General features: G+C 39.7%; 1 protein-coding gene across 4 annotated transcripts in view; it reads right to left on the bottom strand.

The window, feature by feature from the left end:
• The window catches only part of MTA3 (metastasis associated 1 family member 3), a 195,769-nt gene that overhangs the window by 79,517 nt on the left and 89,157 nt on the right, over positions 1-27,095 (bottom strand). For all 4 annotated transcript variants that reach the window (XM_025260926.3, XM_025260927.3, XM_025260929.3 and 1 more), the window contains exon 4: positions 17,766-17,892. In XM_025260926.3, coding sequence (XP_025116711.2) covers positions 17,766-17,892 — 127 coding nt within the window. The remainder of the gene's footprint in view (positions 1-17,765; positions 17,893-27,095) is intronic.

Here is a 27,095-nt window from a genome sequence, read left to right as displayed (position 1 = left end):
TCCCAATCAGAGTTACAGTTTCATTACTACTTATTTATCAATAGACACAAGTCTGTAAAAATTTGTTTTCTCTGAAGATTTTAAAAAGGTCTCAACAGAGACATCATAAATTCACAAATTACACATCCTTTCAGTTCAATTCCCCTGCTTTGACCAATATAGAAACATGAAGAAAGAAATACAAATACAAAAAACATAATTAAGACATTTTCTACTGTTTTACTTTGTAATTTAATTTGTACACAACCTCATAATTCAACATGTGAAATGACCTAGGCACAGATTTGCTCTTTGCAGTATTATTTGTAACAGTAAAAGACTAAAGTGAAGCAAATATCCAACAATTATTGGATTACGAACAAAGCGAGTGAAGGTGATGGAATTTCAGTTGAGCTATTTCAAGTTCTAAAAGATGCCATGACAGTGCTACACATTCAATATGCCAACAAATATGGAAAACTCAGCAAATGGGCACAGTAAAGGACAGAAAAGGTATGGACCTAACAGAAAAGAAGATGTTTTAAAAAAAGGTGGCAAGAATACACAGAAGAACTATACAAAACTGATCTTCATTACCCCGATAACCACAATGGTGCAATCACTGGACTAGAGCCAGACATCCTGGAGTCCAAAGTCAGGTGGGCCTTAGGAAGCATCATGACGAACAAAGTTAGTGGAGGTGATGGAATTCCAGCTGAGCTATTTCAGGTTCTAAAAGATGATGCTGTTAAAGTGTTGTACTCAATATGCCAGAAAATTTGGAAAATTCAGCAGGGGCCACAGGACTGGAAAAGTTCAGTTTTCATTCCAATCCCAAAGAAAGGAAATGCCAAAGAATGTTCAAACTACCACATAACTGCACTCATCTCACATGCTCGCAAAGTAATGCTCAAAATTCCCCAAGTCAGGCTTCAACAGTATGTGAACCGAGAACGTCCAGATGTCCAAGCTGGATTTAGAAAAGGCAGAGGAACCAGAGATCAAATTGCCAAAATCCACTGAATCACAGAAGAAGCAAGAGAGTTCCAGAGTAACATCTACTTCTGCTTTATTGACTACGCCAAAGCCTTTAACTGTGTGGATCAGAACAAACTGTGGAAAATTCTTAAAAGAAATGGGAATACCAGACCACTTTACCTGTCTCCTGCGAAACCTGTATGCAGGTCAAGAAGCAACAGTTAGAACTGGACATGGAACAACAGACAGGCTCCAAATTGGGAAAAGAGTACGTCAAGGCTATATATTGCTACCCTGCTTCAGTTCAGTCACTCAGTAGTGTCTGAATCTTTGCAACCCCATGGACTGCACAAGCTTCCCTGTCCATCACCAACTTATTTCCTTTAGGATTAACTGGTTGTATCTCCTTGCAGTCCAAAGGACTCTCAAGAGTCTTCTCCAACACCACAATTCAAAAGCATCAATTCTTTGGTGGTCAGCTTTATCACCCTGCTTATTCTTTACGTCACCCTACTTATTTAACTTATATGCAGAGTACATCATGCAAAATACCGGGCTAGATGAAGGAGATTCAATCAGTTAATCCTAAAGGAAATCAGTCCTGAGTATTCACTGGAAGGACTGATGCTGAAGCTGAAGCTCCAAAACTTTGGCCACCTGATGGGAACAACTGACTCCCTAGAAAAGACCCAGATGCTGGGAAAGTTTGAAGGCGGGAGGAGAAGGGGCCTACAGAGGATGAGAGGGTTGGATGGCATCACCGACTCAATGAACATGAGTTTGAGTAACCTCCAGGAGTTAGTGATGGACAGGGAAGCCTGGTGTGCTGCAGTCCATGGGGTCACAAAGAGTCGGACACGACTGAGTGACTAAACTGAACTAAAATGAAGCACAAGCAGGTATCAAGATTGCCGGGAGAAATATCAGTAACTGTAGATATGCAGATGACACCAGCCTTTATGAGAAAACGAAGAGGCTAAAGAGCCTCTTGAAGAAAGTGAAAGATGAGAGTGCAAAAGCTGGCCTAAAACTCAATATTCAAAAAACTAAGATCATGGCATCCGGTCCCATCACTTCATGGCAAATAGATGGCAAACAATGGAAATAGTGACAGACTTTATTTTCTTGGGTTCCAAAATCACTGCAGATGGTGACTGCAGCAATGTTATTAAAAGACACTTGCTCTCTGGAAGAAAAGCTACGATCAACCTAGACAGCATATTAAAAAGCAGAGACATTACTTTGCCAACAAAGGTCCGTCTAGTCAAGGCTATGGTTTTTCCAGTAGTCATGTATGGATGTAAGATTTGGACCCTAAAGAAAGCTGAGTGCTGAAGAACTGATGCTTTTGAAATGTGGTGCTGGAGAAGACTCTTGAGAGGCCCTTGGACTGCAAGGAGACCAAACCAGTCAATCCTAAAGGAAATCAATCCTGAATATTCACTAGAAGGACTGATGCTGAAGCTCCAATACTTTGGCCACCTGATGTGAAGAGTTGACTCATTAGAAAAAACCCTGATGCTGGGAAAAACTAAAGGCAGGAGGAGAAGGGGACAACAGAAGACAAGATGGTTGGATGGCCAACTCAATAGCCATGAATTTGAGCAAGCTCCCAGAGATGGTGAAGGACTGGGAAGCCTGGCATGCTGCAGCCCATAGGGTTGTAAAGAGTCGGACACAACTGAGCAACTGAACAAGACTAAATTAGAAATATAAAATAGCTATTGGACTGAATGAGACACATCTTTATTACTTGACAAGCACAACATAACAATGTCATAATTTATTTCACTATTTATTTAAAGACACTAACACACACACCTCATTGCTTCTATACACATTGTTTCTAGAAATAAACATAAGATTCTAGGAACATTAATGAGCTGGGGACTGTATAGGAAAGGAACATTTTATTATTTACCCCACATTTTTATTTCTGAACTATATACATTATGTATCCCTTCCCCTCAAAATGTTCATGTTTATAAATGAGGGGCCAATTCAGTTTTCCTTAATCCTGACAACAAATTCACTGCTTTTGGATAGTAGGTTAGTCCAAGCATTAATCCAAATTGGGTAACTATGCCCAATCTCAGTAATTCATAAATTCACCATGGCAATCTATTTCCATCAACCTCCATCTACTGAAACCAAGCATGGCTCAGTTTTCCTGAGGTTCCCTGAATCCTAAAGGACACATCCACATAGTAGCTAATCAGGGAAGGGAGGAAATGCAGAATCAGAAGAGGAGCAGTCAAGAAACAACAGTGCAACCCTGGATCCAGATTCCACCTCAAGGAATACATAGAATAATATTTTTGAGTATTTTTGAGTTCTTTTGTAGGAACCAAGGTCCCCCACACCCATGTGGAGGATGGCAACTTTAGGCTGAGTGCAAGATTCTTGGAGCACTACTCTGGTGTCAGGGAATGTTTAACAGGAGGATTCCTACGTGCTGTTTCTCAAGGATTTTCTGTTTCTTATCAGTTCCTATTCCAGGAAAGAGTAGAGCTGCACTCAGGACTGAGATCATGAGAAACGGTATCTGCTTGGATTCCTTTCTGTAACTCCCTTCAGTGACTCTTTTCAGCGTCAGCGACCTTGTATGTATTAGACTATCCATATTGTGGCTATTGATAAAATTTCATCCTGTGTAATAGCTGAGTAATCTTACGAAAGATATATACACCTGCATTTCTGCTAATAAAGCACCTTTGCTCCATCAGAGCTTGGGTCCTCATGTCTTTCTTTCTTTCTTTCTTTCTCTCCCCCTCCCTCCAGCTCTCTCTTTCACTTTCTTATCATCGACTCTGGACCACCAGGTTCCAGTCCATGAAAGGACCCCAACACTGGTATCTCACCATCAACCACTCAGAAGAAAACCACTGTATGCCCTGCAGCCCTCACCCCAAATTTTGCTATAAAACTCCCCACAATCCACTGGGAAGTTCTGGGCTTTTGAGCATGAGCCACGCTCATTATCCTTCCTTGGCCCTACAATAAACCTTTCACTGCTCCAAACTGGAACCTTTATTTGACCCCACTATTTTGGGTACACAAATTTTGTTTGGTAACACTACTAACTATAGTTTTACAGTCTTTGGAACATTTTTTTTCTTTTGTTTTTGTCTTTTGGCCACGCCACATGACGGATCTGCATTTTCCGATCAGGGATCAAACTTACACCCTCTGTAGGAGAACCACTGGACCACCAGGGAAGTCCCCATATGATTTTATTTCTAAATAGATTCTTCATATAGCTAACTGTTTTCTGTTCATTAGTTTCTGATACGTATGACCACCTAGAGAAAAAGTCTACCTTCAAAAATTAACTACTCAAGGTAAAGCATGAACCAAAAGATTTTCAGATTACACCTCTTAAAATGGATGAAAACATTTTTTTAATGTTGAATAACTCAGAGTCACAAAACATTTCCAAAACAATTTCATAACTAGTTTCACACAGACATACAAGGAGATAAACCCCAATACTGCAAAGTATTTTTACTTGGAGTCTCACAATAATAATGAATAAATGACAGGCAAAGCCCAGGGGTTTATCTCCTTTTTTCTCAGATGCCTTTAAAACAATAGCAAGAGCATTAGAAACAAAAGAACCTAAAATCAGTACAATAAGAAGGCCAGGAGCACATGAAAGATGTCAAAAAATTCTTGAAGATAGACAGGTAAGACAGACTGAGCACAGCAAACCAAAGCCCAGGATGAGCACTTTAATAGGAAAACACTAGAGATATTTTCACTAAGATCATAATAAGGCACAAATGCCCACTTAACATTATTACTATTAAACATAGCATTGGTCTATTTTACTTAATACAATCAGACAACAGACAACAATTGAGGCAAGGTCCAAAACAGGCACAGTGACCTGATGCTAGGGAAAACGAAACGGATCTACCCAGCAGAGCCCTAAAGAAATTCCAGTCTTATCTAGGAAGCGAAGCGAAGTTGCTCAGTCGTGTCCAACTCTGCAACCCCACGGACTGTAGCCTACCAGGCTTCTCAGTCCATGGAATGTTCCAGGCACGAGTACTGGAGTGGGTTGCCATTTCCTTCTCCATTATCTAGGAAAGGATCACCCAAAACACATCCAATCTCATCTGATCTCAGAAGCTACACAGGGTTGAACCTAGTTAGTACCTGGACTGGACAGTGAACAAAGCAGGACTCTGCAGAGCTCCTGGGAACAGAAGCCTCTGAGTCCCCTGTTGCTTGTTTGAAGAACAGACTCCAGCCTTCTTGACCTTCCCTGAGTTCCAAAGGGCAGATTCAAACAATTGCTAATCAGTGAAGGAAGCGTATACACAGACAAGGGAGGCACAGTCAAGAAACAATAGCACAGTCTTCGGGCAGGGTCCTGGTTCCACCTCAAAGGATATAGGTAACAAATCACTTTTGAGCTCTTTACAGAACTAAAACCCCCAAAATGGAAAATGCCAGCATTCTTCATTCCAGAGTAGACCATCTGCCTGCTAAGTTGCTTCAGTCACATGCAGCTCTTTGCGACCCTGGCCCTCCTCCAGGGGATCTTTCCAACCCAGGGATAGAAACTGTGTCTCCTGCACAGGCAGGCAGGTTCTTTACCACCTGGGAAGCCCCAGACCATCTGAGACCAGATTAAAGGAATCAGAGCAGCTCATCAAGAGACTACCTGAGACCAGATTAAAGGAATGTAGGCCCTGCTCCACACCCTAAACTTGTCAGCAATCCCATCCTTGGTCGGGTCCTGTCACTCAGTGTGTTCTGACTCTTTGTGACCCCATGGACTGCAGCCTACCAGGCTCCTCCGTCCATGGGATTTTCCAGGCAAGAGTACTGGAGTGGGTTGCCACTTCCTTCTCCAGGGGATCTTCCCAACCCAGGAATCAAACCCAGGTCTCCTGCATTGCAGACAGACACTTTACCCTCTGAGCCATCAGGGAAGTCCTTGAACCACTGCCATGAAACCCCTCGTCAGATCCTTCCAGGATGGGACACACAGTTTTTGAAGGCAGGAGTCCCCTGTGTCCCCACTTTGCCTAGCAAAACAATAAGGCTATTCTTTTCTATCTTACCCAAAACTCTGTTTCCAAGATTCAACTTGGCACCAGTACACAGAGGCCAAGTTTTCAGCATCAAGACTGCCAGGAAATACTGTGGGCTTTTACAAAGAGAAAGAGAGACCAGAAAGGAAAATTCCAGTCTTAAGAACAGAACCTGGAAAAGCCCATTATACAGCCTAACAGAAAGAAGTCTAAGAGCAGCCTGTCCATATAAATGTGGCTCCTGTTTAGCCTCGCTATTCCCTTAGTTTTATAAAAGTATAAACAGCTATGAATCACCTAATATTTGCAAAAAGATTACAGAACAAAAGATAAATACAAAAAACTTAAAAAAAAAAAAACCTGAAACTAGAGGAAACAGAGGTGACTTACACAACAACGAGAAATTTGAAGATACAATCAGCATGTTTAAAAACATTTGTGAGGAGAGTACATTCATAAAACAAAAATAGGATGTAATGAAAAGGAACATGCAGAAGACAAAAGGTTGAGAAATTTAAAAATATGTTTCCAAAATTAAAACATCACCAGATAGAAGATAAAATTCAAAGATTTGGCTCAAAACAAAAAACAAATAAGCAAGTTTTTTAAAAAATAAAAAAACACTGGAGAAGGCAATGGCAACCCACTCCAGTATTCTTGCCTGGAAAATCCCATGGACAGAGGAGCCTGGTGGGCTACAGTCCACAGGGTAGCAAAGAGTCGGACACGACTGAGCAACTTCACTTTACCTAAAAAAAGAAACTCTTTGTAATTTCAGATTAGCAGATAATAGGAACACATATTCCAACGTAGTTGTATCAGTTGACACTTTCAATAGACAGTTGGTGGGAATTTGCTGTATGATGCAGGGAATCCAAAGCCGGTGCTCTGTGACAGCCTAGAGGGGTGGGATGAGGAGGGGCATGGGAGGGTGGTCCAAGAGGGAGAGGACACATATATACCTGTGGCTGACTCATGTTTATGTATGGCAGAAACCATCACAATATTGTAAAGTAATTAACCTCTAGTGAAAAATAAAATCAAACAAACTGACAAAAAAAAAAAATAAAATAAAAAAAAAATAAAAAAACAACAAGACAAAAACAGGAGACAATCAATCTAGGAGGTCTAATGTAAAAACAATTAAACAAAAAAAACTTAACAATTTGATTAAACACCAGGCAGAGGAGATGAATCTCAAAAGAAGACATAAAGATGGCCAACAGGCACATGCAAAGATATTCAACATCACTAATTACTAGGCAAATATAACTCAAAACCACAATGAGATATCACATCACACATGCTAGAGCTAGAATTGCTATTATCAAAAAGGCAAAAAATAACAAGTGTTGACAAGAGTGTGGAAAAAAGGGAACCCACATGGAGAAGGAAATGGCAACCCACTCCAGTGTTCTTGCCTGGAGAATCCCAGGGACAGCGGAGCCTGGTGGGCTGCCGTCTATGAGGTCACACAGAGTCGGACACGACTGAAGCGACTTAGCAGCAGCAGCAGCAGCAGCATGCACTGTTCATGGGATTTTGTGCAGCCACTATGGAAAATATTAACTGTTAATTGCTCAGTCACATTCAACTCTTTGCAACCCCCATGGGCTGACTATAGCCTGCCAGGCTCCTCTGTCCATGGAATTTCAGGCAGAAATACTGGAGTGGGTAGCCATTCCCTTCTTCAGGGGATCTTCCAGACCCAGGGATCAAACCTCCTGCATTGCAGGCAGAGTCTTTACCATTTTGGGTTGGCAAAAAAGTTCACTTATCCATAAGATGCTATGGAAAACCTGAAAGAACTTTTGGGCCAACCAAATAGTACGTTGATTTGTCAAAGATTAACAACAGAATTACCATGTTATCAAGCTATTCCACTTCTGGGAATTCATCCACAGATTATAAAAACACTAATTTGAAAATATGTGTATTCCCCACTCCTTGTTCACTGCAGGATTATTTATAATAGCCAAAACATGGAAACACCTGAAGTGCTCATCACCAAATGAATGGATTAAAATGTATGATATATATGCAATAGAATATTAATCAGCCATAAGAAAGAAAGAGAGTGCTAACTCGTGTCCAACTGTTGAGACCCTATGGACTGTGGCCCTCCAGCCTCCTCTATCCATGGGGTCCTCCAGGCAAGAATACTGGAGTGGGCTGCCATTTTCCTCTCCAGGGGATCTTCCTGACCCAGGAATAGAACCCAGGTGTCTAGTATTGCAGGCAGATTCTTTACCAATTGAGCTAAGTGGGAAGCCCAATCAGCCATAAAAAAAAAGATGAAATCTTGCCATTTGCAACAACATGGATGGATTTTGAAGGTACTGTGGAAGTGAAATAAATTAGAGAAAGACATATACTGTAAGATTTCACTCATATGTGGAATCAAACAGATGAACAAAAAACAAAATAAAGGAACAAACCAAACACATAGATACAGAGAAAAGAAGAGTGGTTACTGGAGGGAAAGGGGCCCGGGGAGGCTGAAATGGGTAAAGGGAATCAACTGTATGGTAACAGAAACTAAATTTCAGTGGTAAGCACATTGTAGTGCATAGTGAAGTAGAAACAGAATATTGTACATAGGAAACTTACATAATGTTAGATGCCAGTGTTATCTCAAGAAAAAAAATAGTAATAATACAAAGGCTGTACTAAATTTTTAAAAAAGGCCAAAACCACTGGCAAAGAGAAAAATATATATACAATATTAGGGAAAAAGAGCTCAGCTATAACGCCAGTTGTCTTCCAACTTAAATCATCTACCTCACCACCAGGGATTCCCTCATAGCTCAATTGGTAAGGAATCTGCATGCATTGCAGGAGACCTGGGTTCAATTCCTGGGTTGGGAAGATCCCCTGGAGAAGGAAATGGCAACCCACTCCAGTATTCTTGCCTGGAGAATCCCATGGACAGAGGAGCCTGGCAGGTTCCATGGGGCTGCAACAGTCGGACACGACTTAGCGACTAAACCACCACAACCACCTCACCACCAAGGTCATCACTGAAACTGCAGAATACAATGGGTAAGAGAATTTTAAGCTTTAAATGAAGGGAAATTTGGGTAATATGCAGAGTGTGGAGAACCTATGTGATATAAACTACTTTCAATGACAACAGATATTTGAGGACAATGGGGTTAGTCATCTCCAAACCAAAATTCAATTCCAAGCCAAATTATGTACCACATATGTAGTACTAATCTATGAATTTCATTCCACAATAGCATACGAAGTTTAAAGAAATACGTAAAACAGAGATTGAGTCTGATAAAGTTGATAGCCTCTGCTGTTGTTATACCAGAGAAGGCAATGGCACCCCACTCCAGTACTCTTGCCTGGAAAATCCCATGGACAGAGGAGCCTGGTGGGCTGTAGTCCATGGGGTCGCTGAGGGTCCGACACGACTGAGCAACTTCACTTTCACTTTTCACTTTCATGCACTGGAGAAGGAAATGGCAACCCACTCCAGTGTTCTTGCCTGGAGAATCCCAGGGACGGTAGAGCCTGGTGGGCTGCCGTCTATGGGGTCGCACAGAGTCGGACATGTCTGAAGGGACTTAGCAGCAGCAGCAGCAGCTGTTGTTATACACTAAAACATAAAACTAAAATTAAGAGTCATAACTAAAAGCACAGAAGCCTTCCAACTAGTATATGAAGAAGTAACAGTATAATTAGAATATCACAACTCCATACGAATTGTGATTAATGGAACTCCAGGTGTGTATGTGTGGCAGTCACTCAGTCGTGTCTGAATCTTCACAGTCCCATGGACTGACTGTAAGCCTGCCAGGTTCCTCTGTCCATGGGAATTCTCCAGTAAAGAATACTGGATTGGGTAGCCATTCCCTTCTCCAAAGGATCTTCCCAACTCAGGCATCAAACCTGGGTCTCCTGCACTGCAGGTGGATTCTTTACCCCTGAGCCACCAGGGAAGCCCACATTGCAATGGAGCTTTCATCAAATTATCAACTTGTGCTACATATGCGAGTCTGTTCTGGCTTTTCTATTCTACCCCACTGGTTTATTTCACAGTCCACTTACCCATACTATCCTACATTAATTACTGTAGCTATGCTGCTGCTGCTGCTGCTGAGTCGCTCCAGTCGTGTCCAACTCTGTGCGACCCCATAGATGGCAGCCCACCAGGCTCCCCCGTCCCTGGGATTCTCCAGGCAAGAACACTGGAGTGGGTTGCCATTTCCTTCTCCAATGCATGAAAGTGAAGAGTGAAAGGGAAGTCGCTCAGTCCTGTCCGACTCTTGGCGACCCCATGGACCGCAGCCTACCAGGCTCCTCCGTCCATGGGATTTTCCAAGCAAAAGTACTGGAGTGGGTCGCCATTGCCTTCTCCGACTGCAGCTATACAAATATCTTAATATCAAATGATATAAGCCTCTAAAATTTTTATTCTTAAAGACTGACTTTATCATGATTCTCAAACTTTTAGATCTCAAGATCTCTTCATATTTCTAAAAAATTATTGAGGACCTCAAAGAACTTCTTTCTTTGTGGGTTATATCTATCAATATTTATCTTAGATAGATATTAAAATTTAAAATTTAACATCAACTAATTTAAAATAAAATAAATATTACACATTAGCAAATATTTGCTATTAATAACTACTATATTTTCCCCTCCAAAATTAATGAGAACAGTGGCATTATTTTACAGTTGTACAAATCTCTTCAATGTCTGGCTTAACAGACAACTATGTTTTCACATGAGTAACTAGTTTACTTCATTTTCAAAAAACATCCACCAAATGGTCATGTCTTAAAAAAAAACATAGTCCATCTCTCAGTGGCTTTTTCAGGCAAACATGGTGTTCCATGACAAAGGTGGCTATTTAATAGTTCAGCTCATATTTCAAACAAGACCATGAGTTTTTTTCTCAAGATAACCATCACGCTTGCATATATAGCAAAAGTGATTCATGCATACTTCTCATTTCAGTACATGGAACACTAAAAAGATGTGTGACCTCTTAATGTACCCTGTATACTGTACAATATTAATATGTTGTGTAAATTTTTCTTCAATTTTTTTTAAAAGGCATTACATACAATACAGTGATAAGTACAGTCCAGTTTGGTGACAGTGACTTGATTCCGGCTGGCTTGGTGCCAGCAGTTAGCCCACCATTGCTTTTGCACATGATTTTGTTTTGGCAAAATCAATATAGGGAAAAGGTAAGTAACATCTTACTGTTGATATGAAAACAGTTTTGATCTCACAAGGCCCCTCCTGAATGTGTATGGGGGGACACCCAGAAGAATACGAACCATGCTCTGAAACATTCTTGGTTCTTTCCATTACCACAGATTTTGGACTCAGCTTCTTAATTTACACACACACACACACACACACACACACAAACACACACACAGGACCCTGCTAAGTTTTTCTTTGGAATTACATTGAATCTTTAGATCAACTTGGGAAAAACAGACATATTGTTACACGTTTACTTTACTAAGTCTTTAATTCCTTTAGCAATACTCCATAGTTTCTATGTGGAGTTTTTATACATCTTTTCCTTTTCTTTTTCTTTTAAAGACATCCTTCTTATAATTTATTCCTAGGTGTTTGATATTGCTTGATGATATTGTAAATCGTATCTTTTTAAACTTAGCTTTTAACTGACCTCTATTCACACCATATACATAAAACAGACCTACTTCAAGAAAACAGAAGAATATCTTCATGATCCTGAGAAATCTTTGCCCAGTCCAAGACAGTAACACTTGGATTGGTTTCTGAATGAGCATCAGTCTTTCTGAATGACAAAGTATTCTTTTTTTGGGGGGTGGGGGTGGGCGGGGCGGTGCGAGGCACACTTATAGCAGTGAAAGCACCAACTCCTAACCACTGGACGGCCAGGCAGTTGCCCAAAGTATTGTTACTCTCATTCCACTACTTCAGCTATATCAAACCTATCAGGCATGTCTGTTAATGTCTCAAGAATGGAATTTTTCCAGCCTTTATTTAACTGTCCTCCCCCTCTCCTCCTACTGTTCCATCATTCATTTTCCAACCATATTTCTCACATATTTAAAAACAAACCAACCTAGAAAGAGCAAAGATGACAACAGCAGCACTGAAGAATAAACACCACTTAACAGGGAGAAGCTGCACGTGGGGAGCGCAGCCCCTCTGCCACACCCAGTAAACGCCCAACAACGCACAGTCCAAGCCCAAAGAAGGCACACAAGATAAGAAGAGAAAAACACACTGGAGACACACCAAAATGTCAGTGCTGCTGGGTGGAGAGATTACAGGGGTTTGTGTCTGCATCTTTTTTCATGTTTTTTCCCCCCCATTTCAACAGTAAATTATAATTCTTCCATTATCATAAAATAAACAATAAAAGTTTATTTTACAATTTTAATATGTAGTAATATTCAATTTTAATATGCAGTATTTTTCAAGAAACAGCAAAATGGGCATATTCATAATGTACTGTGATGGGAATGTGAATTGACAGAATAATTGTCGAAGGAAACAGCATTTTGCAAAAAAATATTTGGAAAATGTACCCCTAAATCTATAGGTCAGCTATCAAATGTAGCTAATATAACAGTAGCCAATGTTACCACTTTACTACTACTACTGCGGAAGAGGGGATAAAGAAGATTTTAGTTTTTAGTAGATTCCTGCCTATTCTGTCTTCATTAAAACCAGCCAGATTGTCAGGCAGGGCATGGAGTTAAAATGAACACAAAACTGGCATTTTCCCTATCTAATAGACAAATTTTTAAGTACTACTTCTTCCATTATATGCCTAAAATGTTCTCACTTCAAAAAAGGTAGAAATATAGAAAAGCATAAATATGAAAGTTGCTTGCATTTTCTGATAGTAAAATAATCCTGAAATCTATCAAATACCAAGTTCCTATTTACATTTATGATGCAGACTCATACTTAGGAATGAAAATCTCATTTATTTGCAACAAATATCTTTAAAATACAGTACACACAACAATTCTTCAATGAATGTATCAGTATATATATTTCTATACCCTTTCCTAAGAGCCTCTGTTAGATAAAATCAAAAAGTGGAATTGCTCGGTCAAAAGATATTCACACATTAAAATTTTACTTCTTGGACTATACTAACACTTGTATATCTAAGAGTTATCTGTTTCCCTATCCTCATCAACACTGGGTGTTAAGATAAGAACTTCAGTATCCCACCCCCCAAATACCTCTTATTGGCTAGAAATTCTTCCATTTCCCCCTTTCTCATGGTTGCTATATATGGCTTGTAAATTCATTTTGTTTGGTGATGAATAATATGTATACAGAATAGACTTCCTATGCTCAGCTAGCCCTTCATATAAAAGCTCGATGTTGACTCTGAATATCTCACTTTCCCTCAGAGTCCTGAGCAACCTGCGATTCCATACATCAATCTTTAAATTTCACGAACAGAGAAAGGCACACAACCTAAAACTTCATTTAAGGTTAGGAGTACTTGAGAGAAGATTATTCTGTTGATGATTTTTATTTACTTAAAGGGCAAAAATAAAATTAAATGAAAACTTCAAAGTCTGACTGACTATTGGGTACTGTGTTCCACAGCAAGCAGGAGAAAGAAAAGAGATAATGAGTTTCTAGAATCTTACACTCCAAGATGATGTCTGATGTGAAGAACCTAGACAAATTACACATAAAATCCAAGATTTTTAACTGCTGCTAAACATACTTTTTTAACCGAATTAAGAAAGCTCCTTATTTTGGAGGTGAGAATGCAGAAGCAACATAGCATTGCTTGAACCAAGAAAAGTTCATTATAAACTGTGGCTGTAGCCAGTTTTCTATGGGGCAATTATGGTGCAGATGGTGATAACCATAACCACGTTCTGGAATCCCAAGCTAAAAATTGTTTAAGAGGAAAAAGAATGTAAGGTTTTCTCTGAAGCACCCTGTCATTAAGAGACAGCTTGACACTATGTGCACCTGTATCTTTAAGACCTACTGTGCTGTCCTGTGCTTAGTCATTAAGTCATGTCTGTGTCCGACTCTTCGGGACCCCATGGACCTCAGCCCCCAGCCTGTTCTCCAGGCAAGAATTCTGGAGTGGGTTGCCATGCCCTCCTCCAGGGGATCTTCCCAACCCAGGGATCAAACTCAGGTCTCCCTCATTGCAGGTAGATTCTTTAACAACTGAGCCACCAGGGAAGCCCTGAAGACCTACTACTGACACTAAATTTAGGTTCTGTAAGAATTTCTCTGCATTTTGTCAAGGTTAAGCAATGAGGAAGGCAGGATCCTCACCAGTGATGCTCTGAGCAAGGGCCAGGTCTAACAACACAGATATAATGGTTGCTCTATCACTACTCACTGCTCATAACAAGACTTGGAGAAATCATCCAGTCCAAAAGCCCTTATGACAGGACACGGTGGAGCCAATAGTCAACAGGTACCTAACAAAATCCTTTTAAGACACAATGAAGCATGACTTCAAAGGCTGTGATCCAGATCCCAAGGTTGGCAAGCAGGAAAGGATTGGCGCTAATTAAATATGACTAACTGGCTACCCTAGAGGCAGAGAAGTGGTATTAACCACTACATATACAATGCTGTAATTAGCTTTTAAAAAAAATAAGCTTTGTGCTTTCAAGGTAAGGAAAAAGTGACACTGGACCAAATGTAAGACACATCCACAAACTTAGGCACTCAATCAAGTCGCTAGTTCCCAGTCACTATTTATATCTCTAACACTGTATAATAGTATAGTTTATATGCTTCACTCAGTTTTTAATGCAGTTCTGACCATTCAACTTGAGTGTGAAAAAAGAAATAGGAAATTAAAGAGCCTATCTACCCAACAAGCTACTAAAATGTAGCTTTCTATCTCTGATATGCACATTACAAACTCATCGTGAAGATCAAATAAAATACATGTAAAGCAAATGGAATAACACTTATCATAAAGGCTCAATAAATATTACAATTTTTAAAAGCCAAGTTCAATAAACATTGACTGTATATAACTGAACACAGTATTTTACACACACACACACACCCCCACACACACACTGTGATGGGTCTAGCTAGCATAAAAATAAATTTTACAGTGCTTTATATAACCCATGCAGCATACAATCTATTATTAGTGACCTAAGGCACTATGCAGGAAGCATGCTGTCTCTCGCCTTCACTCCCCAAATAATGTTCCAAAGGAAATCTCATGTTCAAACCCCACCTATTTCACAAACAAAAGGTGAATCGCTAACTCCACCCAGAACTGTTCTGGTCCTATTCATTCTCTTTCAATGAAATGAAAAGAAGTCCTGAAAAGCCGTCTCTTCCAGCCACTTTGGAAGTCTGTAGCATCTGGTTAATATTATAGATCACAAAAACTACAAAAGACCTTAGGAATGCCTCAGTCAGGTTTTCGCCTCTGTTCCATACAGCACAAGGAGATTCTGGGCACTCAATAATGTCTCTGAGAATAAAAAGCCAGTATTCATCAAATTACCCCTCTTTGCTGCCAAAGAACAATGGGACTTCAGTAATTTTCTCCTGTTACAGCACAACAGATAGGGCATGACTTCAATATTAGCAAAATGTCAAGATCACTCCAAAGTGTACTTGCTCTACATCAACATGAGGGCTGGTTAGCACGGTGTCATGCTTTGGCCAGAGAATGCCCCTAATTTCATTCAGCTGTTTGAAAATGAGAGCCAAAGGTGAGAAAACACTACAACCTCTCACCTCTGAGAACAAAAAAAATCCAAAAACAAATGCCTCAAATGTCTATATCTCTTCCTCATAATTCAAAAGAATGGCACAGGGTAAATTCCTTAAGTTTACAAGCTGGGGACCTTGTTTTTTTTTTAATCAAGCAGTTAGTGAGCTTCCTAACTGAGAATATATTCAGAAAATGTGTTCAACATGACTGAATGATCATGTAGTCTATGTAATTTCCATGTTCAACAAAGGGATGTCTTGATAATTCCATTGCAATATACTCTCTCAGTCTTTGTGAAAGATGAAAAATACTTCACTAGTTTTTCCATTCCAAGCAATCTGTTAAAGGAAACCAACATTTCTTATAAACAGATTCCAAGCTATCAGGAGGGTAAATTAAAAATATACTTGCGTGTTTTGGATACATTTTTAAAACCATTTGTCAGATTCTCATTCTGGCAAGAGTCTTATGACTGGCCACATAACTTCTTGAGCTTAAAATGAATCTTTATATTCTAGCTTCTTCCAATTAAATGATAAATGCATATGGCTCTTCAGCATTTATTAGTTACCTGTATCTTTAAGAAAATTGTAAAATATGTATTCATGTTTCATCTCTTTCAGCAAAAAGTAACTTACTTTCCTATTTTTTGAAATACCCCTATTTTTAGGTTAAATGACTGTTCCCACATTATCTGGCCTGATTATCTTTTCTAACAAAGGACCCTAAGTCACACAAAACATATTAATACTAACTCTCACCAATCTAAGCACAGTGCTCCCTAAAAAAAACTTAAAAAAAGCAATTATATATGATGTTAACTATTGAGGAGGATCAAGCTCTCTGAAAAGATTTGGAAAAAAGGGATTCTAGTATCTTTGTCATACATTTCCTGTCTTAGAAGATCTCTGCGTCCATTTCTGAAAAGAGAAGTACAAGATACACAAAGGTCAGGGGAATTGTGGAGTGTTGTAAAGACCAAACCAGGGTTTCAGGAATTCTCCAAATGTGTTTGAGCCCTAAGAAGACACTTAGATACAATATCGACATTCAGGACTAAAGAGGAAGGGACAATTTTTTTAAATAAAGTTATTACATTTTATTTCCGTCTATAAACAGCTTTAAAGACAAGCATAACTAGTGAAGGGCTGAATAAAAGAATAAAGATTGTGAACAAAAGTTGAAGGAACTTCTTTAACATAAGGGGACAAAAACACTGCATCCCCCTACACCCACCGCCCTGGACACAAGCTGCTCCCTGCCCACACCCATGCTCACCTGTTTCCTTTTACCTGAAAGATGCCCCCTAATCTCTCAAAGGCTGAGTAAATGCCAACTCCTTCTGAAGTTTTCTGACACTGAGAGTCAGTAACTGCCTGTTTTCTGAGTTCAAACATTCTGTTATACCTCTAAGATGCACCCACTGCAGACAACACTTAAAAAGACCTTAATCTATGCCTAAATCTTACCACCAGCAGATGAAAAGACCAACCACCATTCTTCCCAAATACAAACCAGGGACTGAATTTCACTTTTCATTCCATCAATGCCCAGAGCAGATGCAAGTGAGTGAGCAGTAAAGAATAGAAAGTTTTCGTCCCAGAGGCCCTCCAAAATAAATAAATAAAAGGTCCTGTATCCTATAAAGTCAAGAGACACTTGTCTGGGAACCAGATCTTGGATTCTAGTTCTTGGACCCTAATAACTATATTTTTTTCTGGGAATCTGGAGAAGACCAGCACTTCCCAAAATGGTGTCTGCTGGACACTGCTCTGCAAGATGCTAATAGATAACTTAAATGATTGGAAAAGTCCAGATTAAAAAGCCAACATGGTTACCTGACTGCATAACATGTGCAGGGCTTTAAAATGCTAATATAAACTATAAATTTTCAAGATAAGACTACATAATGAAGCCCTTAGTGAACTGATTTGAGCAAGATTGTTGAGTTTGGAAAATGCTTCCCAAAGGTTGTTTTAGTTTTGTTTCTTTCAATTGTCATAGTATTACTCAGAACATCAGACCAACTTCTAAACAGTTCTTACCTGATATGTGTTGCGGGCAGAGATTCGTATTGGCGCGACAAAAAGAGTTCCCTATGTTTCAACTGATGTTTCTGTTTATCGGTCAAGTCAGCCTCAACTGTTGTTTCAGATTCTTCCTCAATTTCTTCTACACAAATAAAATTCAAAGAAGGCATTATTACAAACTGTATTATCTATTTTGGTTATTAAGATAGACTGAATCAGGCTTTAATTCAATATTTTGTTCAAACTAATTGATTTTAAACTTACACATTTAACTTGCAATATGAATTACAACCATAACATTTAGTTACCTGGGCCTCAAAGGAAGAATGCCAATTTTAAGATGGCAGATGAAACAATGCATATATCTTATGTATCTTTCTTCCCCCAAGAAATCACACCAAAATAGCAATGAAAATATACTATATTTCAATGACAATAAAAAATGAAGCAACAATGGAAGATTTTCAACAATAACAGTTTTGGAAGATGGAAAGGAGATGTTAAAAAAAATAAACTACACACAGTCACGAGGAGGAAGTGACAATCTATGTGTGTACAGAAAGGGATGCTGTGGAGAAGTGTAGCACAGAGCATGTACTGACTCAATCCTTGAAGCTACCAAGTATTTTGAGAAGGGAAAAGTGGGGTGAGATCAAAAAAGCAGGAGAAAAGCATCAAAAGTCTGTCTATAACACAATAACTGAATCCCAGAATACTCCATTTAAAAACAGTATAATCAGAAAACAAATAGTGTAACACATTTCAAATCTGATAACACAAATAAAAAAAACTAATAGAAGAATTAGAAGACAACACTAATGAAATCTCCCCAAAATTAAGATAACTGAAAACCAAATTAAAAAATTAAAGAAGAATTCATGTGGTCCAACATTCAACTAACAAAAGTTCCAGAAAGAAACAATAAAGAAAACAGACTCTCTTATGTCTTTTGTGTGTGTGTGGAGGGGGAGTGGTGCAGGGAGGGGAGAAGGGGAATAAGGAAAGACTTACCAAAGAAATGATTCAAGAAAATTTCCCCTTACTAAGTGTCCAGTAAGAATGAGAGTCCTGATTGAATTACCAGCATACTTAACTTTTTTTTTAAGTAATGCCATGAGAAGACTACCACCATTTACAGCAACGGAAGTATAAGTACACCAAAGAAACCAGAATCTGCGTTGGAATCACAGATGAACAGCAATACCGCATGCTAAGATGACAGAGCAACACCATCCAAGAGGAGACATGACATTCAACCTAGAACCACACGGTCAACTATCAACTCTGAAAGCAGAGTAAGGTCAAACTTGCATTCATTGAACCAAGTTCACCTTTGAACAACGTGAGCTTGAACTTAACAGGTCCACCTTTATCTAGACTTAAATACAGTATACTGGAAATTCTCTGGAGGTTTGCAACAATTGAAAATATTTACAGATGAACCCTGTAGCTTAGAAATATCAAGAAAGGACTTCCCTGGTGGCTCAGTGGTAAAGAATCTGCCTGTCAATGCAGGAGACACGGGTTCACTTGCTCCAAGAAAATCTCACATGCCACAGGGTAACTACGCCCGAGTGTCACAACTACAGAGCCCACGCTCTACAACCAGGAAGCCCACATGCCCTAGAACCTGTGCTCCACAAAAGAAGCCACCGCAAGGGAAGGGAAGCCCTTGCACCGCAACTGCAGAGTGGCCCCCACTTGCTGCAACTAGAGAAAGCCCTCGCATAGGAACAAAGAACTAGCCAAAAATAAACAATTAATTAATTTTTAAAATTAAAAAAAATCAAGAAAATTAATAAAAGCAGTCATCAATTCATAAAACATGCAGATACCAGTCTAACCTTACACAGGCATGAGGTGAGTGATATTTAATAGAAATTAATACTATGTTAGTTCTCTTAGCATTTTACAACATTCCTTTCAAAGAATTACATTACCATTCATTATGCTACACTGGGGCTTCCCTGGTGGCTCAGACTGTAAAGAATCTGCCTGCAATGCAGGAGAACCAGGTTCGATCCCTGGGTCGAGAAGATTCCCTGGAGAAGGGAATGGCTACCCACTCCAATACTCTTGCCTATGGACACAGGAGCTTTGTGGCTACAAAGAGTCAGATACAACCAAGTGACTAACACTTATGCCTCTCGCCTGTATTTGGAAAAACTATTCATAAGTATATTATCACAGATAAGTGATTTTTTTTAATGCAACAATGTTTCCAATAGTGTACTTGCCCTAAGTATAGGCTAGGTTCCTGTGAAGCAATCACAATCACAGGAGGCTACTATAAGGAATCATACTGCTGCTGCTTCATCATCAATGCATGTATTATTATACCCATAAATAAATATGACTTCTTTACAATTTTTTTTCATTTCTGAGGTCTAGTGTTAGGAATACAGACATCCATTGGATCACAGAAAAAGCAAGAGAATCCCAGGAAAAACATCTACTTCTCTTCATTGATTACGCTAAAGTCTTTGACTGTGTGGATCACAATAAACTGTGGAAAATTCCTAAAGAGACAGGAATACCAGACCACCTTACCTGTCTCCTACAAAACCTGTACGCAGGTCAAGAATCAACAGTTAGAACCAGACATGGAACAATGGACTGGTTCCAAATTGGGAAAGGAATATGTCAAGGCTATATATTGTCACCCTGCTTATTTAACTTATATGTGGATTACATCATGAGAAATGCTGGGATGAATGAAGCACAAGCTGGATCAAGATTACTGGGAGAAATATCAATAACCTCAGATATACAGATGACACCATCCTTATGGCAGAAAGCAAAGAGGAATTGAAGAGCTTCTTGAGAAAGTGAAAGAGGAGAGTGAAAAAGTTGGCTTAAAACTCAACATTCAAAAAATGAAGATCATGGCATCCAGTCCCATCACTTCATGGCAAATAGATGTGGAAACAATGAAACAGTGACAGACTTTATTTTCTTGGGTTCCATAATCACTATGGATGGTGACATGAGTTTGAGCAAACTCTGGGAGATGGTGATGCAGCCTGGGGTGCTGCAGTTTGGAACCACTCCGTTATTTCATGCCTGGTTCTAACTGTTGTTTCTTGACCTGCATACCGGTTTCGCAGGAGGCAGGTAAGATGGTCTGGTATTCCCATCTCTTTAAGAATCTTCCAGTTTGTTGGGATCCATACCTGCAGAGGTTCAGATGCTCTGCAGCCTTCCCTGGACCAGACCAAACTGTGTATCTATGGGAACAGTACAGATTGTGTATCTATTGAGAACTCAAGAGTCAAGGAAGAGGGGGCTGACTTCTCTCACAGGAAGTAAAGCCCAAGGTGTGGCCTCAGAGGCTTTAATTTTTGGACACTAACTGGCAAAAAACGCACCAAGAGCAACACACTGCTGCTCCTCACATCGTTTTCTTACCAATTCCTTACATAAGGATTCAGGACCGCAAGAAATTTTATCGTATGTGACCCTCTAGCTGTTGTTCTTTTAAATGATATGAGGGCAATGACTAGACTACGTATTAAATGTTTTCTACCCTCAAACGTTTAAAACTCTGAATTGAAAATGAACTTGCAAAAATTAAAAACTGATTTAGAAAAAGATCCACCGAGCTCAAAAACTGAATAATGTGATTTAAAATTCTTTGAATGTTCTTTATAATTAACTACTCAAATAGAAATGCAACGCTAAAAGAGCCATTTACTTGCAAGTATAATACCGTTTCACCAGTGGAGATCAATGACGTTATCGCTGCACTGGCACCATTAGCACCAGCAAATATCACACGAAATTCTCCTCCTCACCTAATTAGGGCTTGATAAATTGTTGTTCCATAAAACACAGCTAACCGAATTCTAATGTATACCCTATAGGGCTAAAATAGCAGCAAGCTCTACAAATAATGGTAACGACAGCAGATCTTATTTTCTTGTACAATCTCTTGATATTGGGTGAAAAGGAATAAAATTTTTAAGTTCAACCTAAGCAAACACAGAAATCACCAAAACAGCATCTAAAACTAATTTTCTCAAGTTTACTAGTTAAATTTCATTTACATTTTTGTATAAATTTATATTAGCTTCTGAACAAGAACGACTCCCATCCCATTAACATTCTAAAAACACTAAGCAAACATAATGGCAAAAACTGACATTTAGACAATGAAAAATTTAAAAGAGCAAATCTGACTATCATCAAAAACCATGTCCATGGTAATACATTTATAATTTTTTAAAACCATTTACCAAGCTTGATGGAATATCAAATTTGGTACCTTCTAAAAGTTATTAAAGTAGAAGTCCCACAATAAACAGTACAGCAGCACAAGAGACTGATACCAGTTGGCAATGCTTCAGTGCAGTTTATTAGGCACCGAGGCACTAGGGTCATAAACTGGAGACAGAATACAGAAAGAAACCACACCAAGGGATTGTGTGAAGCTTTAACAAACAATAAATATAAACTTATTTATTTATAAAGTAAGTATCACTGTACTTAACTGAGATCAACCCAGCAAGGGTCATACAAATTTCAAAGCTTTAGACTGCAGGATGAGAAAGAATCCACGGCCCCAGAGCTCAGCAAGGCTAACTACACACACAGCCTGAAAGGGGCTAGGTAAGGCTAGCAGAAACAATGTCCGGGAAGCAGGTGTCAGAGAAGAAATCAAACTAGCTGAGTAGTGAAGAAAGAGAGCATCCAGGTATAGGGTACAGATCAATCTCCAGCAAAACTTTAGAGACTGGGCATGTGACACATTACTGGGCCAGAAGAGGCAACACACAATTCAGGTACCTGAACAAAGAAGGTCAGAACCTAGGCAAGGAAAATGCCGGAGTCCAGCTCCAGCAGCCAGGGAGTCAGCCTGAAAGGGTGTCCGCGAGTACCGATGCAGCCTCTCATTCATATTTCTTGGACTGCATATTTATTTCAAGCTTAAGATTCTCTTTTATACTTTTACAAAAGCATTAGGTCAGAGATTTGACATTTTCAGTTCCCACTGACCCAGATTTATTGTCTCCATAAATCACTGTTGCCCCTCAAAAGGAGTTCCTTCCTCAGCAATTCTTTTACCTACTTTTTCTCATGTGTCCTTGTGAATACACTGTAACTCATGCTAATGTCTGGGCTGCATACCACATTCCTCAGTTTATTTCTTATCTTTCTAAGTCCTGTTTGCCCCTAGTATCCTAAATTCACTATTTCTTAGAAAGGGCTTCTAGCTAATAATATCTCTAAAGTCCCTAATTTCTATAAGCTATAGTAGAATATGCTAACACTACAACGTTCCTTAAATCTTTAGCTTCTAACTATTTTAATTATTCCTAAGACCTAAATTCAGCAAACTCTTTTGCCATAAACATTTTCCTCACAAATAGGCTTCAGATAGCAATCCCTCCTATGGCCTCAAGCTGCGACCTATGTGCTCATCCTGGAACACTCTTTTGTAAAAGTCCTTAAACAAATGTCAATGATTAACTTTATGAATTATTCTCTGAGCACAGCCGCAGAAGACTTTGTGCCTTCTCATGGTCCTCTCAAGAGCAATAAGCCCCTTAATATTCCTTTTCAGTCAACTCAGCCAAGGAGAGGAAAAGACAAGTCAGAATTACAAGTCCTAACTCCTTCATCCCAGGACCATGCCTGTGGAATGAGGAGAGGGGTCTGGGTCCGTGCCTCCATTTTATCAGTAATGCCTAACGCGGCTCCCGACAGGAAAAGTCATTACTGATTCTCAGTTCTTTTCCTGAAAGGACTTCCCTGATAGCTCAGTTGGTAAAGAATCCACCTGCAATGCAGGAGATCCCGGTTCAATTCCTGGGTTAGGAAGATCCCCTGGAGAAGAGATAAGCTACCCACTCCAGTATTTTGGGGTTTCCCTTGTGGCTCAGCTGGTAAAGAATCCGCCCGCAATGGGGGGGACCTGGGTTCGATCCCTGTGTTGGGAAGATCCCCTGGAGAAGGGAAAGGCTACCTTCTCCAGTATTCTGGCCTGGAGAATTCCACGAACTGTATAGTCATGGGGTCGCAAAGAGTCGGACACGCCTGAGTGACTTTCACTTTGTTTGCCTGAATTGGATATTTTTCAGAACTAATCAAAATTATAATTTCTACATGCTAGTTAGGATGGGGGGTGTGGCGCGGGCAGGTAGAAGGAGAGTTTTCCACAGGTTATTCCAAACAAACATCCTCAGGTCCCCATTTTAATGAACTATCAGCCCACAATGATGATGTGAGCTGGTACAGAACATACAGAAAAGCAGGTGGTTAAAATTTTGTCTAGAGACACATTTAAGAAGTACTAAAATGTTTGAAGGCATATTATTTGACTGAAAATAGCTCAGTATTGATGCAACTCAAGCCTGCCTGGCAAGAAAAAAAAAGAAGAGGCAAGTTGAATAAAATTAGAAGGATTTTTATGACAGTTGAGCTTTCAGGGAACTATCTGAATGAAGAGAAAGAAAAGGTTTGGCAGGGACTTCCCTGGTAGCCCAGTGGCTAGAACTCCACACTTCCAATGCAGGGGACTTGGATTCAATCCCCGGTCAGGGAACTGGATCCCACATGCTGCAACTGGGAGCTTCTTCATATGCCTATAACTAAAGATCCCACATATTAAAAAGCAGAGACATTACTTTGTCAACAAAGGTCCATCCAGTGAAGGCTATGGTTTTGCCAGTAGTCATGTATGGATGTGAGAGTTGGACTATAAAGAAAGCCGAGCACTGAAGAATTGATGCTTTTGAACTGTGATGTTGGAGAAGACTCTTGAATGTCCCTTGGACTGCAAGGAGATCCAACCAGTCCATTCTAAAGGAAACCAGTCCTGGGTGTTCATTGGAAGGACTGATGGTGAAGCTGAAACTCCAATATTTTGGCCACCTGATGTGAAGAGTTGACTCATTTGAAAAGACCCTGATGTTAGGAAATATTGAAGGCAGGAGGAGAAGGGGACAACAGAGGATGAGATGGTTGGATGGCATCACCAACTCAATGGACATGAGTTTGGGTAAACTCCAGGAGTTGGTGATGGACGGGGAGGCCTGGCGTGCTGCGCTTCATGGGGTCGCAAAGAGTTGGACACGACTGAGTGACTGAACTGAAGTGAAAGATCCCACATGCCACAACTAAAGATGGAAGATCCTAGGCAGCAAAATAAATATATAAATATTAAAGAAAGAAAGAAAAAATTTGGCAATCTAGAAGCAAATGATCAATAAACAAACATCAATGATAGTTTCATCAATAGCACTGAACAATTCAGACTGAAACTAAGAATATTTCATTTACAATAGCATCAAAAGGAAAAAAAATAGGAATATATTTAACAAAAGACAAAACTCATATGCTAAAAATGACCAAACATTCTTACAAGAAATTTTAAAGACACCTAAATAAATGGAAAAACTATGTCCACATATTGGAGGATTTAATATGGTTAAGATGGCGATACTCCCTAAATTGATTTACAGATTCAGTGCAACACCTACCAAAATTCCAATAGCCTTTTTCACAAAAATTGGCCAACTTATTCTAAAATTCATATGGACATAAGCAACCCTCAATAGCCATGAACAAATTTAGAAGGACTCACACTTTCAGATTTTGAAGCTTACTTCAAAGCTACAACCACTTCCCTAGTGGCCCTGTGGTTAAGATTCCATGCATCCCCTGAAGGGGGCAAGGGTCTGATCCCCGGCTGTATGTTTGTGTGCTTAGTCACTCAGTTGTGTCTGACTCTTTGTGACCCCACAGACAGTAGCCTGCCAGGCTCCTCTGTCCATGGGGATTCTCCAGGCAAGAATACTGGAGTGGGTTGCCAAGACCTCTTCCAGGGGATCTTCCTAACCCAGGGATCAAACCCAGGTTTCCCGCATGGCAGGTGGATTCTTTATCATTTTAGCTACCAGGGAAACTCTGTTGGGGAACTAAAACCCTGCATGCAGTGTGGCCAAAAAAACAAAAGATAAAAGCTATGATAAACAGGACTATGAGGTACTGACCTAAGAGCAGACATAGATTAATTAGAATATAACTGGTAGTACAGAAATAAGCCCACTCTTTCTGTTAAATGATTTTGGACAAGAGTGCCAAGACAATTCATCAGGGGAATGAAGGTGCGTGTGTGCTCAGCTGCTCAGTCATGTCCAACTCTTTGTGACTCCACTGGACTCCAAAGAGTTGTGTCCAACTCTACACAACGAGTTGTGTCCAAGTCTACACAAAGAGTCATGTCCAGCTCTTTGTGTAGTTCACCAGGCTCTTCTGTTCAGGGGATTTCCTAGGCAAGAATACTGGAGGGGTTGCCATTGCCTTCTCCAGGGGATCTTCCCAGGGAGCAAACCCATGTTTCTTGCATTGGCAGGCAGATTCTTTACCACTGAGCCACCTGGAAAGCCCAGGGGAATGAATAGTCTTCTACGAATGGTGCTAACAACCAGGCACCCACATATAATGAATAGAGCTGGACTCTCACACCATTAATTCAAAATAGATCAAAGACCTAAATGTAAGAGCTAAAAATTTTATAAAATGCTTAGAATGAAACACAAGTGCAAATCTTCATGACCTTAGACTAAGCAATAGTTTCTTCATTCAGTTCAGTTCAGTTCAGTCACTCAGTCGTGTCCGTCTCTGCGACCCAGCATGACAGCCCTCCCTGTCCATCACCAACTCTTTGGTTTCATAAGAAAACAAAGAAAAGACGGGTAAATTAGAATTAGTGTTAAAATTTTTGTGATTAAAAGGGTACTCTCAAGAAAGCAAAGAGACAACCCATAGAATGGGAGAAAATGTCTGCAAGTACCCGGAATAAAGAACTCTTGTAACAATAAAAAGACAACTCAGTTAAATAATGGGCAAAGAATTTGAATAGACGTTTCTTCAAAAAGATACACAAAGAGCCAATTAGTACATGAAAAGATGTTTAACGTCATTAGTCACAAGGGAAGTGCAAATCAAAACCACCACGTCAACTAGAATGACTACAATCAAAAAGATAATGGGCAAAAATGTAGAGAAATTGTGATCTTTGTACATTATCCATGAGAATGTCAGATGCTGCAGCTGCACTGTAAAACAGCTCAATGCTTCCTCAAATAGCTGAACAGAGTTACCGCGTAACCAAGCAATTCCTTTCCTACGTATATACCCAGGAGAACTGAAAACATGTCAACACAAAACTTGTATGTGAATGTTTATAGGAGCATTATTCCTAACTGCCAGAAAGTAGAAGCAACCCAAATGCCTGATAAATGGATAAATAAATGTAGGATATCCACACAATGGCATATTTATCACTCAGCCATAAAGAGGAAAGAAGCGTTGATTCATGCTACAACATGAACTTTGAGA

Source organism: Bubalus bubalis, chromosome 12, assembly GCF_019923935.1.
Source record: "Bubalus bubalis isolate 160015118507 breed Murrah chromosome 12, NDDB_SH_1, whole genome shotgun sequence".
Taxonomy (NCBI): Eukaryota; Metazoa; Chordata; class Mammalia; order Artiodactyla; family Bovidae; genus Bubalus; species Bubalus bubalis.
This window is presented reverse-complemented; position numbering and strand designations above follow the sequence as displayed.